The 14,887-nt window shown below is 38.1% G+C and overlaps 1 protein-coding gene across 2 annotated transcripts in view; it reads left to right on the top strand.

Moving 5' to 3' along the window:
- pot1 (protection of telomeres 1 homolog) overlaps positions 1-14,887 on the top strand; it is a gene marked incomplete at its 5' end in the record, with an annotated part of 44,779 nt that overhangs the window by 10,543 nt on the left and 19,349 nt on the right. For both annotated transcript variants that reach the window (XM_014024815.1, XM_014024816.1), the window contains 3 exon segments: positions 1,183-1,313; positions 3,974-4,270; positions 12,487-12,642. In XM_014024815.1, the coding sequence (XP_013880269.1) occupies positions 1,183-1,313; positions 3,974-4,270; positions 12,487-12,642 (584 nt within the window).

The raw sequence follows: 14,887 nt of genomic DNA, 5'->3' as shown, positions 1-14,887 counted from the left end.
ATATTTATGTTTGTGGTTGTAATGTGACAAAATATGGAAAAGTTCAAGGGGTATGAATACTTTTGCAAACCACTGTAACTCCCCACACTTCACAGCAATATGATAGATATGGTAAAATCAGAGAGTTATATAGAATATGAAGTGATTCAGCATTCAATACATGTCTAGCTCTAACCAATATGGATATGCTTCTACTGAGTTTGCTCTGTAAATGTGTAATATGAGGTTTCCAACTGATTTTGTCATCTATTATTACACCGAGGAACTTATTAGCAAAAACCCTTTCTAGAGTTACGTCCTSTATTTGGACTTGGATTTCAGTATTTTTGTAACAGTTCCCAAAAACCATGATTTTCGWCTTGTCCAAATTTAGTGATAATTTATTATTGTCAAACCATATCTTTAACTTACTAATCTCTGAGGTGACTGTTGAGAGAAGATGCTCTAAATTGTCGCCTGAGGCTAGAATATTTGTGTCATCAGCGAATAAGATAAATTTTAAKACATTGGACACTTTACTGATATCATTTATATAAAGATTAAATAAAACTGGTCCCAGTACTGATCCTTGTGGTACTCCACAGACAGTCTCCTGCCAGTCAGATTCCACATCTCCCAATTTCACAAATTGTTTTTGGCTCTTTAAATAACTCCTCATCCAGTCCAAAACTACTCCCCTAATTCCATAGTGTTCTAGTTTTTTAAGTAGGATTTCATGATTTATTGTGTCAAAAGCTTTCTTTAGATCTATAAATATCCCTACTGCTAGTTTCTTACTATCTGTTGCATTGGTTATTTCTTCTATTAAGTCAGTTACGGCCAGCGATATTGACCGGTTTGCTCTGAATCCATATTGACTGCTGCTAAGTAGCAAATGTTTTTCTATGAATTGTTCCACTCTTTTCTTGAAGAGTTTTTCCAGGATTTTAGAAAATTGTGGGAGAAGAGAGACAGGCCTGTAGTTAGTGAAGAGGTGTTTGTCGCCAGTTTTATACATTGGTTTGACCTTAGCTGTTTTCATTTTGTTGGGAAATGATCCCGTTTGAAATGATAAATTGCAAATATAAGTTAGTGGTTTAGAGATTCCTTTGATTACTATTTTAATAGTTTTTGCAGCATTACTTTTTATAAAACATTTAAACATCTGGAATTTTTAGGTAAAACTATTGTTTTTTTCCACAGATTTCTGCTCCAGTCTGAAGATCACTGACCAGTCCAACCACAGTGTTGCATGCACCATCTTCTGTGAGAACCTGGAGGACCATCCCAAAATCTTTAAGATCGGAGACATCATCCGCATGCATAGAGTCAAGGTGCAGTCAGAGGATTTTGCTTTGGTTTAAGGAACCAACAAGTAAACAAACATAAAACAGTATAAAATGCATAATGTTTAATTTAAACAAGCAGAAGCTTATTGTTTCCTAAGATTCTCTTCACACAGGATGGGAACCACTGATATTCTCTCCATGGCCATCTCTGGTCAAACCTATCAGTGCTACCAAATAGGTTTTTCTTGTTACTTTGCACGTCCCCAAAAAGCTTTCCTGTACCCTCACCATGCTCTGTGCATCCACCCTGACATCTAGGACCCAGTCAGGGCTGCACGGTAGGCCTGGGCGATAAACCAAAAAATAACAGATACCGACATTTATGTCAATAACTGACGTCATTTTGCCCGTCTGTATTTTCGGCAAAAAGAGGAAAAGAGAAACATGCTCGTTTTCTGTTGCGGTCTCGTTAAAGCCGCCCAGCCTGACACAGGTTTAAACAGATGCTGCTTTCAACAAATCAAACAAACCCCACAGCTTTATCCAATCAGAGCAGAGGTCTTTCTGATGTTGGTGCAGCAGTCTGCAGGATAAACACCGGTCAGCCTGCAGCTCCTGTCCTGAGCGAGCAAACCCCGTCCTCCACACTTTTCTCCTGAGCTACCCGAGACATTGGTATCTAAAACCTAACAGACTATAAGTTTATATGTTCAGGCCGTTGTTATCGAACAGATTATGTCCAACTTTGCTCACGTGACCAAACTCCTGTCCTCGACAGCGCTGTTACAGGAGCACACAGAGGTGCACACAGACTGAGTTCTGTGAGAGCTGCTGTTTCAGCTCTTCTAATGAAACAATATTAACTCTAACATTTGTTTGTCCCATATAATAGAAAAGACGAGTCTCCGCTTAGCGTTACCCCCCACCCCCCAAAAAAGAAAAAGACCCGCTATGTAGTTTATCATATCTAAATATTTCATTCTTCACAATATATCTTGCTTATATGTAGAACCACACTGTGACTGAACTGCTCTGTGATTCAATAAATGATCAAATATGAAGAATAAATAGTATTAATTGATTACATGAGCTCTCTAAATAATATAATCTTTTTGAAAGCAATAGTTATTTTAATAGAGAAATCAAGTCAGTCTAACAAATAAAAGATGTATTTAAGTTATTTTGTGCAGTGCAAAAGACGATTGGTATGTTTTTTTCAATTAAATACATAATGTGTTTGCACTGAAAAGTTATGAAGATAGTTTAATATCTGTATGACTATATCTGACTCAAGTCTTGCCAAAAATGTATTTTATTAAATATTAAAAACACTAAAATGAGAAATATAAACTACAGAAAAGCTGTTCAAAATCTGAACTGTGAACTTTGATTAAAAACGTGGACACAGTGTATAGTGTTATGACTATACTATACCGTGTACTTGTGTGTGGTGGGGTGTGGTAAGAGTTATTGTGCATTTATCGTTATCGAGGTGAACTTGCTCATTGATTTTAGGCCATATCGCCCAACCCTACTGCACAGTATTATAAACAAATGACTTTGTGATTTTTTTTCTAATCCTGTGATGTACATTGCAGTTTGAAAAAATACAGGAATTTTCAACAAATGACTTGAATAAGACTTTACTTTCTGCTGCCATCCTATTATCTTGTTGACGATGAACCTGCACCAATTTTATCTGTCTTTGTTCATGGTACAAGTATGTTTTCTGTCTGTATTCGAGTTATTCCAGTTAATTTTTATTGTGCTGGGACCTGAGTACATGTTTCTTTTTATCATGGGCAAACATGAATTGTGTTACTAAAAAACAAACCTAATGTGTTGCTTCTGTGTCGAGCTCAGTTTCTGTTTTCATCAAAATTCAGCGTTCATGCTAAAATGTATTTTACCTCTTTTCCTCCTGGTTCTCATCAAGGTTTGTCATCGTCTTCCTCCGCAGCTCGAGGTTACACCGACAACAGTTCTCCAAAAAATGCTGCCACTTTTGTCTCACAAGTTTCACAAGAAAGTTTTTTTTTCTATTTTGTTTTTATTTTTTACTCAAAGCCGCCGACAGCCGCTTTTGCTCGTGGAAAATAAAATTCATAACACACGATCGTTTAGTGCAATGACTTACATTTTATACGTTTATTTAATTTTCCTCCCACGTGAGCACACGTACATGGCCATGATGATGCTCAAATGCTATATCGATCATGCCATGCTACTGCCACACCTGAGCTAGGTTGTTTCCAAGACCGTGTCACCATCGCACCCAATCCAGTCTCGCTTCAAACGGCCACCATGCTGCACCATGGTTCACCCACAACCTTGACACACTGCTACCCTGTGCTCAGGGTGGGCCGGTACCAGCTCTTCTTTATTTTTTGGTTTTCTGTTTACATTATTTTATACGATTAAATTATAAATTTTAAATAGAAAAAATGTAAAATTAGAAAAAAAATGACTCGTGAAAATTGACAAATTTTAACAAAAATTCTAGAAATATGATGAGTATTGTGGATCCATTATGATTAGTCATGCTTGATGGGACCACTGCATTCAAATTACACACATTTAGACCACCACAAGTCTCTGCAAAGACCATCCATGGTTTACTGATTCTTTATTCATACAGCACTGGATTAAAAAAAACATCATAAAAAATGAATCAATAAAAATAGCCCTGCATTTTTCCCACACAGGTTAAATCCTACAACAACTCTGTGACATTGGTCAGCACCTTTGGTTTCTCTGTGGTGACATTTGATGGATCAGTGGGCGGAGCTCTGGAGCCTCGGACATCTAGCAAATCCTTCAGTTTCACCGAGGAGGACCGTCAGACTGTGGAGGAGCTACGATCCTGGGCTGCCGGTCACGTTTTGGGCCCTTCAGTTCTCTCTGCGGTCCCTCTGTCTGACGTTCAGCTCACAGGTTATTTTGACCTAACCTGTCAGCTGCTGGCCAAAGCTACCATCCAAAACAACTGCACACTGCTGAGGGTGAGAAATCTAAACCGCTTTCTTCTTTGTTAACAAGTTACTCTCTTCCTGTGTAATGGTTGGAATTGTTTTTGCAGTTGGTTGTTTAAGACCAAAGAAAATAAATAGTTATTTTCAATCAGTCCTCGTCCCTGAACAGAATCAGGAAAGATCATTTTATTTCAAGTCTGATCCCAGAATATTTACTGAGGCAGGGTTCCTACAGATCTTTGAAAAGTCTTAAAAGGCATTGAATTTATCAGTCCAAAAATAAGGCGTTAATTAACCTTAAAAAGTCTTAAATCATTCTTTCAGAGGTCTTAAACTGTTAACACATTGTAGGATGATTGCAATTCCTCTCAAATATTAAAAGAATTGGTAATTTTACTTTTCTTTTTAAATAATTTATTGAATGCCCCTCGCAGCTAGTTTTTGTATTAAAATAAACATTTGCCTGTGATGGACTTGCGACCTGTCCAGGGTGTACCCCGCCCCTCGCACTGTGACTGCTGGAAATGGGCACCAGTGACCCACGCAACCCTGAAAAGGAAGAAGCGTGTACAGAAAATGGATGGATGGATGGATAAACATTTGGCTAAAACTGTTGCTAACTGGGCTTTTTCCCCCATTTGTGTTTATTGTGATGTTGGTCTTAAAATTTAATTTGAACTGGCGTTAAAGAGGTCTTAAAATGTCTTAAATTTAGCTTGCCTTAAACTGTAGAAACCCTGTGAGGATGACTCAAAGAAAACAATTTAACATAAATAGGTTTATATTTTTTCATGTTTAATACTTTTTAAATCAAACATGTGTACAGAATACTCATAAAATTTGCGGTCAGGTAAATACTGTACAAGGAGTGTGTGGTTGGCCCACATCAACAACTGCAATCAAACGTTTGCAATAAATGACACTTTTTCAGGAAAAACTAACAACTGAGGATGAAGGGAAAAACAAACCAAATTGTTACACAATGGAACCAGCAGCATTTAGTTTTTTTTCCTGCTTTATAAAGACGTATTATTGATTGTAATGACATTTTTAGTAGTATTTAACTTTTTTTTTCTTCCACCAGTCGACATTTTGCAAAGTAAGAATTGCTTGTTAAATGAACGTAAATATTTCTGTTTATTTCTTTACAAAGTTATGGGGGGTTATATAAATACAAAAGTTATCACTTGCTCTGTGTTAAGGGATAGAACAAATAAACATAAAAGATGAACTAAATGGCTACAGTCTGTAGCACAAATTACACACAACATTAAGATCATTTTAGTTTTATGAACAAAAACAACACTATTTGATGAACATCAACAGATGTGTTTTATAATTAACACTCAGTGTATTTGGGATTCTTGTGAAGGCAGAGAGGTTTTGAGTTTGCCTGTTGACACCATCAGGAATATAAAGATGGCAGTCTGACTGAATCAAGCAAAGACTTTAATTATAAGCTTTAATTATATTAGGAAAACCAGCATTTGCCTCAAACTGCCATGGCTCGCTCCGACTACCAACAGGATTGGTCTTGGAAATCCTAAGCTGTTAATCCTGAGTTGTCATTTTAGTCCTGAAAGTCCTCTTGCTCTCTAAATACATGCTCTTCACACTTAATAATCCTGCAATAAAAATGATATTAAGAAGTCTAAAGCCATTTTCTGCGCCACTCTGAGCATGCTCACCTCTTATTAATTGTTTCCACATGGATGTCGTCCTGTTCATCATTTGTCTCTGGCATATCCAATAATTGTTTTCACATCCTTAATCGTTTTCCAGCATACCCTCTAAGTGTTGCCAGCAAACCAGTAACTGTAGAAACGTGTGTACACAAGCCATGAAGTTGGCATGAGGCTGTGCACATTTCCATGGTCAGTTCATTGTTGATACATCTGAGGTTTTGTGGAAAGGGCCATACGCCACATTTTTGATTGCCTGCAGCCTTTGTACATGAGGCCCATAATGATTTTAAATATTACAGTATTTGGAATTAGTGGAGAAATTCTGACCTTCTCCTCTTTCCAGCTTTATTTAATGTTATTTTCCTGTGATTCCTGAATTATAGGCACCATCAGAGTTTGAAGGCTGTTTATACTCAGCTTGTTCTGTGCATTTTTATTTTATTAACCACATTCATGAGTTTTTAGGATAAGCAATGTGACTTGCTTTCTTGTTAAGGAGCTACGCTCATGTTAACCTTTGATGATTTTAAAACCTGCATTGTGATTTATCATTTTCTTCTGATTTGTTCTCTTATTTGCAATAAATCCTCTGGTGTCTTCAATAGTAGGAAGTGTCAGGCGTTGCATCTTGATCCAGTGCAGTTGTACCTGCCTCCTCAGTTTGCAGAACAGTAATGAGTATGTAAGTTATGGCTGGTTTCCTGCCAGTGAAGCTGATAAAAGAGATACATTTCAACAGGATTTGGCAGAGGATGCTGGTCTGCTGCCAATCAGCACTTACAGATTCCTAAAAGCTGCTCTCAGGTTGTTGTTGCATAACAGTTAATAATGCGATGAAGGGGTTTCCTTTTTAAAATACCACACTGTAATGTGTATTGGACATTTTGCTGTTGTGGATCATTAACAGCCACACTTACAGCAATTTTAGTTCTTTTAGTATCAGAAACAAGTATCAGAGTTTTCTCATCACAGAGCAGGTTCTTACAACATCCCAGGTCCATATGTTGTCCTCCAGCATTTTACAGCTCTTTATATAGGATCTGTAGTCAGTTTAGGTTTGGTTTATCAGGGCTCTAGACTAACTTTTTGCACTGGTTGCACCGGTGTGCCCAACATTTTTCCTTAGGTGCACCATTACAAAAGTTAGGTGCACCCAAATTTGCAAACACATCACATTTAACATGAGAGTTTTACAGGTTATTTTTTTAATCACTGTTCATTAAAGCAACATTAACTCAAAAATAATTAGTTAGCAATCTAGTAAACATAAAGTTCTTTATTTGAACCAGAATAAGTGCAAGTGTTTAAGAGCTGAATGTCTTATAAACATATTAAACATTTCATGGTTACATTTTTTTAGACACCTGCCCCTCAGATGGACAACTATGGATCTTTGGCCTTGGATAAACCAGAATGATGAACAGACACTAATGATTAATAACAGAAATATTACTGATATTTATTAAAAAGTTGTGCACATTTTTTTAAATAACACATAAAAGTCTGCAATTTCATCATTAGTTGACTCTTATTATCTTGTATTATTTCACTTAAATATCTAATATGTCTAGTTTTATCCTCCTGAGACCCAGAAGAACCTATTTCAGAAACTTGGAATGTAACTGTGGTGAAGTCGATTAAGTGCAAAAGCGGCCTGCCATACATGTGAACTTCCTCGTCCTGCTCAAATGATCTGCAGCGCTCAGACCCTGACTGTTAAATTAACAAGATGGACTTAAGAGCGAGCAACCGTCCACATCTTGTTTTCATCTCCAGCTAACAAGAAAACTGTTTTTCAGACCCCGATCTGGGTCAAACAAACAAACAAACAAACAAAAATAACTACGGTTGTTTCGCTATGGTACAGATTTTTGCTTCATGGTGGGTACAATTATTGACCATTTCCACGGTACACACAGCCTGGTGAGGTTAGGGTTTGGGTCAGGTGTGTAGCGTACCTGGGAGGTTATGGTTGGCTACAGAAGCCAATGCAAAGTCCCCATAAGGATAGAACAACAAACGTGTGTGCGTGCAGGAGGTGTGGAGCGGAGCCGCGAGCAGAGAGCAGTGTTATTAGGAGAGATGAGACTGTCGGTGGGCGACCATTGATACTGCTGGATTATTTTTATGGAACATGATGAAAACTTTTAGTTTCAGCGGGCGACCGCTCCCCCTCGGTCGCACCAGTGCGACTGGACATTTTTTTTAGTCGCACTATTAGGAAATCTGGTCGCATTTGCGACCAAATTGGTCGCACTCTAGAGCCCTGTTAAATGTCTTTTAAACTACACCTGCCCCTCAGATGGGCAACTCCTGTAGTTTGGCCTTCAGGATCTTTGGCGTTGGCTAAACCAGAAAGATGAAAAAAGAAAATATGATTAACAGCAGAAATATTACTAATATTTATTAAATGGGAAAAAGCTTTTTTAAAATAATGAAAATAACATGACATGAAAAAGTTTTAAATTTAATTTGTATTAGTTGAATTTTATGTCTCACTAAAAAAACTAAGCTGTGTAGTCATAAAACCATTTTCAGAACCTGGCCATAACTGTGAGCTTCATGTTGCTGGAGAGATGTGCTGCAGAGCAGAACAGACTGCAAGATACTACTGAGACTTAAGAGCAGGCAACTATCCACATTTAATTTCCACAGTTAACAAAAAATAAAGCTTTACCGACTGGTTTAAAAAAAAACAACAAAAAAAGTAAACGCGATTGATTGACTGCGCACCTGAGCGCGTGTGTGCGCATGTTCAGAGCGGACAATTGGAAAGTCCCCATGAGGATAGAAGAACAAGCATGTGTGTGTGCTCACACGGGGTGTAGAGCGGAGCACTGTGTTCATACTTCTAGATAGCTTTATTGGGGTTTTCTTACGGGACATAAAGACGTTTTGTTTTAGCGGGCAACTGCGCCCCCCCACCCCGAACGACTGGGCGCACCAGTGTGACCGCAAATATTTTTAAGGTGCACTTTTAAAAAAATATGGTCGCATTTGCAAACAAATTAGTCGCAGTCTAGAGCCCTGTTTATGTATACAGTATAGACTAGGTCTTTAAAATAAACCTCCTGAAAATGCTTTGGGTTGTTTCCTGTTGAAGGAGTGTTTTTGCACCAAAAAGTGATCACAGAGACCCCATAAAAAAAACTAATTTTAGCCTCTTTCATTTCATTCTTTTGACTTTAAATCAGACACTTGAGTCCATCTGGTTATGTACACGGGCAGAAACTCTGAAATAATGGTCATTATTGTGAAAGGGTTTTGAGCTGTAAATATATATATTTTTTCAATTAGATAAAGTATCCTTTCATTTTTAAATAAATGTGTTTTGGTGTGAGATCGTGTAGAAAGAAATTGCTGCTTACAGTGTGTATATATGGCACAAATATACAATCCATTTAGTCTGATTGGGTCTAATAAGCAACTACATCTCCGTCCACATGACACGTTTGATTGTAATTAGTACCTTTGTATGAATGGTCAATGAGTTTTATAGCTCTTCTCAGCTGAAGTACAGGCCTGACTGCGGAAAACTGATGTATTTTTTTCTACATATGCTTTTAAATAATATGAACATCACACTTATGTTGACAAAAAGACAGTACTAATTCAGTGCCACAAAACCATGTTGAAAACTTGTAGAACAAAGTCATGGAGTGATGAGATTAAAATTGAACTTTATTCCCTTGACCCTGAAACTTTGAGTCAATGTTATAGTCAGCCCATAACAAAAAAAGAAAAGCACCATCCTTAATAGGAAGCATAGAATTAGATTTTATTTTTGTGGGGAAGTTGAAGGCTACAAAGACACAATGAAGTCATAGATGATGGAAAAATGGATGTCTTATTTTTCTGAATGTCTATAAAGACAATATTCACATTTACAATGAATCTGTCATATAGAGAGGACATATTTTGATGTCCAACCTGAACCTAAAACAATTGTTTAAATGAAGAGGATTACATTTACAGGATTTCAGCTCATGTAGTCATTTAATACTATTTATTTGGTCTGAGCCGCACTGCAGGTGAAAATGAGGTCTCTCAAGGTTTTGTTGTGCGTGTGAACATGTGGTGTTGTGGTGGAAATACTGCAAGGTGCTTTCAAAAATATGATTTAGTAAAAATCCTCGGTGGAAAATAGTCTGTGAAACACTGAGAGTATCCCCGGGACTGAAGCTGTCACCTGCCCTGAAGGCTCGGTTATAGTTGCGCTTTGGGTACTCACACAGGGCGCGCCCTTGCCAGTGGTGGATGTGTTTGTTTGTTGTAGGTTTCTCCAAAAGGACATGTGGAAACACACTTGATAACTTATGAAATGTTGTAAATAGGAGAGCAGAAGATGGATTAACTAACAAAATGTTTGAATGGTGTGCGATGCGTGCAGCCTTTGCGGAGTGACCCGAGGCTCCGCTCACCCACTGTCAGTCAGACAGCAAGACCTACCCCGCCCTGCTCTGATCTGATTGGATAAAACTTTGACTGTGGTTCTTTCTATTGGTTGAAAGAACCTTGAGGTTCTCAAGCCTGACACTCTTCTCTGCTTGACTGTAACTTGAGGTCTGGATCACGAACACCACAAACAGGATCAGGGACCAGAGACGGCCCTGGTGGAGTCCATCCTACACTGAGAATCAGCTTGACTTTGTGCTCAGGATGCAGACACAGCTCCTGCTTTAGTTACCTAGGGACTGGTTAATCCTTAAAAGCAGCCCTGACACCTCATACTTTTGCATTACATCCTTGCAGAATGCTTTGAGGAACTGCAATAAACCTTTCCACATTCATTAAACATGTGGACTGCTGAATCAACCCCCCTTAGAAACTCATCAAGGGTAAAGATCTGCTCCACTGTTTTACAATCCATACGAAAGCCGTACTTCTTCTGAATTAGAGGTTTGGAGCCTGCCAACACCAGAGCAAAACGTCCCACAGAGACTGAAAAGTTATTCCCCAGATAATTGGAACATACTCTTCAGTTTCCCTTTTTAAAGATGGAGGAACACCATGCAGATCTGTCACTGAACAGACTGCTCAACCATGACAGCCCCACACAGTCCCCTTTGGCATCTCAGGGCAAATTTTATCCACTCTTGAAGTCCTGCCATCGAGGAGTTTTCTAACTGCCTTAAAGGGATCCACGATTAGTTGTAACATTAAATTTTATTTGATAAACATTTATTTTAACTGTAAAATAAAGACTGGAAAAATACTGTAGGCTGTTTAGTTTTGTAAATTTTTTAAAATATATTTTAACAAGGACGGAGCCATTTTATTTACACGCAAAGCATTCTGGGTAAATGATGACATCAACTAGGTCATCGGTGCGAGGCTGCTAGCGAGCTATATCCACCCTGAAGGTTAACCTTGGACAATATCTGATGATCGACTCTTTTAAATGAAACCAGAGAGCGTTGACAGAGAGGAGAAGGTAGAAATGACTCAGCCTGTAACTGAAAATATGGATGGAGGACAACAGAGCTGCTTCATGGAAGAAGAACCTCAGCTTAGCCTGTTAGCGTTCGTACTAGCCCTCACGCTATATTGCCTTACATGTATTAGCTCGGTGCTAGCGCGACAAACAGGCTAAACTGAAGTCCTCCGTTCATATTTTCAGTTGCAGACTAAGTCATTTTTGCGTTCCCCTCTCTGTCATGTGGATGGAGGACCTCAGTGACGAGAGGAGAATGTGTAGCGCTGAGCTAATACATATATGTGGTGATAGCATCGGGGCTAACGCTAAAGCTAACAGGCTAAGCTGAGGTTCTTCTTCCATGAAGCAGCTCTGTTGTCCTCCATCCATATTTTCAGTTCCAGGCTGAGTCATTTCTACCTTCTCCTCTCTGTCAACGCTCTCTGGTTTCATTTAAAAGAGTCGATCATCAGATATTGTCCAAGATTAAGCTTCAGGGTGGATATAGCTCGCTAACAGCCTCGCACCAAGGACCTAGTTGATGTCATCATTTACCCAGAATGCTTTGTGTGTAAAGAAAATGGCCCCGTCCGTGTAATGTATTTTTAAAGTTTTAGTTTAAAAATGATAAAAACTGAACATCCTACATTATTTTTACGGTCTTTATTTTACAGTTAAAATATATGTTTATCATATAAAGTCTAATGTTATAACTAATCGGGGATCCCTTTAAAGACCTCTGCCACAGTAATTAACTTGATTTATCTAACTTTTTTTAAAGAATACAAATATATAATTGTAATTGTTTAAAAAACAAGTACTCAAACTTTGAAAATTATCTAAAATGTTGAGCTCACGCTTCACTGGTGTAATATTGCACATATTATCAGTGTTGTTTTTTTCTGCCTTCTAGTTTCAGAGTTATTAACATTAAAATGTGTTTTATCTGTGCTATTTTTTGTTTTATCCCATAATAGATAAAACACTAAAGAGTTTTAAAGAGGTTTGAGTTTTAAAACCACCACCTCTATTTTAAATTGATTATTTTCTGTCCTTTGTTCTAAATGTATTTGGACATAAATATAATGAGAAGTTACTTAAAGGACTTTGCCATGTTTTTAATTAGTTTTCCCCTCTTTCCCCAGGTATGGGATGGGACTAAGTGTCCCCACACGCTGCTAGAAGTAATCGTTGAACCAGGCTGCACAGAAGGTCCTACCTCCTTCTCCAAGGCAAAAGAGAGTCTCATCGCTAATGTTCTTGTCTACGACAATCATGCAGAGTTTGCCAAACAGCTGAAGGTCAGAATTCAACTTTTTATCTCTGGGAGATTTTCCTCTTTGTTTCAAGTTTTTTACTTACACAAAAAACAACATTTTAGCCTTTTGTCAACCATTCAAGCTGCTGGCTTTGGTAAGAAAATAATGCCTTTACTGAGTTCCCACTTAAAATGTAGACCCTTAAGTTGTTTCATAATTAAAGAGCTGATTAGAGACGCACCCGTTGAAATTTTAAAGTCTGATTCAGATTTTTTGTGAATCTGGTGCATTCTGATTTTGGTTGATCCAGATTTTTTTCTTTAACTGCAGTTCATATCATTACTTATTTATTTTGACAAATTACAGGGATTTCTCACACAGGGTTGCTTTTTCAAAAAAAAAAATTCTTGAATCTGAGTAAAAAATTCTCCAAACATATCCAAAGACAAGTCAGGAAACTTTAATTCATCCCATGTAGAGCTTTTTTTTTCCTTCCAGGGTGGCAATATATGCAGAGTGCGACTGCTCTTCCTCTGAATAAATGACAACTATGTAACACAGGTGTTTACACTTAAATTAAAATGTTTGACCAAAGAAAAACAGGAGCAGGACTAGAGAGAGATGAATATGATTTAGATTTTTATTTCTCTGACTGTAACGACCCACAGGAGACATTAACAACAGTATTTATTTAATTTCATTCTTTGCCTTTAACCTGTTCTTTAATTCCACAGCTGATGCTGCTAAAAAAGGACAGATTTTCTTTTCCCGACCTTGGAGAGCAGGACTTTAATCTCCAAACTCGTAAAGTTCTTCTTTTTACTTTTTGCTGTCATTTTCATGAATGGACACTTCCTGATATCTGAGGCAGGAAACATAGCCTTATATGGTGTTTTTGGGGTGGCAATTATGCTAATCTCTCTCCTCGTGCACGAGCAGCTGGATACGAACAAGTGCAATTCATCATGTTTATGCAGCTCATTTACACCCTTTTCCTGAAGATAGAAGAGTTTGTTGAATCTGACGTGACATGTTCGTACGAAGCCTTCATACGAACAAAAGTAAGAGAAATTTAGGATAAGAATACGAACATGTTCTTGCATGAGGCCCATTGTGCCCATCTTTGGGTTTGCTGAAATTTAACAGATATTTCTTTGGATGACACGCAGCTTTCTCTCTTAAACGTACTAAAAAATTACATTCATGAAAACTGCCTTAACTGACTTTAGAAAACACAAAAAGTCTAACTCTAGTTTTACTGAGCTACTTATTGGTGTGGTAGTAACTGAGCATCATCCACAACACTCTATTCAACACCTTGGGTTAAATGCTTGGCATTAACTGTTGGAATCAACCCTGTTTGTCTGTTAGCAAAATATCCTATAAACCATGTTTAGCCCAGCTGCTGCCGCCAGATCGTATCTGTCGTTTCTCATTTTTGTCGTCCTCAGCACTTTTGAGCTTTTCAGATTATAAACCGTGATGCTTCATATGAGTTTGTGGAAAATGGTTTTCAGAGTTGATAAAGTTATTGTCATAGAGGGGTTTTTGGGTTCTGTTTTGGTTTGGGTCTTGTGGGGTTTCTGTTTGAGTTCCTTCTTTCTCAGGTGTGTCTAGTTGTTGTAATTACAGTTGCCCTCGTCTCCCCAGGTGTTTTCATTTCCCTCATTTGTCTTCAGTGTATTTAAGCTCGGTTCTGTGTATGTGTTAGTGTGGGTGCATTGTTGATTGTTGACAGTCACTGTCATTCTGGGTCTCTGTAATGTGAGCAGTCTTGAACACTTTTTGTAACTTATTGTTTTTGAGGTCCATGAATTTTTCGTTAATCTGCCAGCGTGTGCTGATGATTGCCTATGTGAAAGGGCCAATATTATGTGTTTCTCAGGCATATATTTAAATACTATACCATAATAAAGTATCTATGTCATCTTTAGCTGTTATTAAAATGTTGTTTTATGCTTAAATAGAAAATAAACTTATCTCCTCATCACTTCCTCTTCTAAACGCCTTGAAATTGGCCTCTGTCTATTTAAGAACCACCTTTTGCTTCCGTTTTGCCCATTTCGGTGCTGGGGTGGGGTCGCGCTCGCGGGGTGTGTGTGTGTGTGGGGGGGGGCGCTCTGCCATGAGGAAGTTCGGCTTAAAGACACGTCCCAGGGGCGTTTCTGGTCCCCACCTGTCGTTTTGCTCCTCAGCATGGCTTCCTAAAAATGCTGCAGGATTTCTCAAACATGCATGAATGAGTCAGAGCAAGGCTTTGGGCATGTTTTTTATGAGAGTATAACAT

The sequence above is a fragment of the Austrofundulus limnaeus genome, unplaced genomic scaffold (assembly GCF_001266775.1).
Source record: "Austrofundulus limnaeus strain Quisiro unplaced genomic scaffold, Austrofundulus_limnaeus-1.0 Scaffold440, whole genome shotgun sequence".
NCBI lineage: Eukaryota > Metazoa > Chordata > Actinopteri > Cyprinodontiformes > Rivulidae > Austrofundulus > Austrofundulus limnaeus.
The sequence above is the reverse complement of the archived record's forward strand: the minus strand, read 5'-3'. Positions and strand labels throughout refer to the sequence as shown.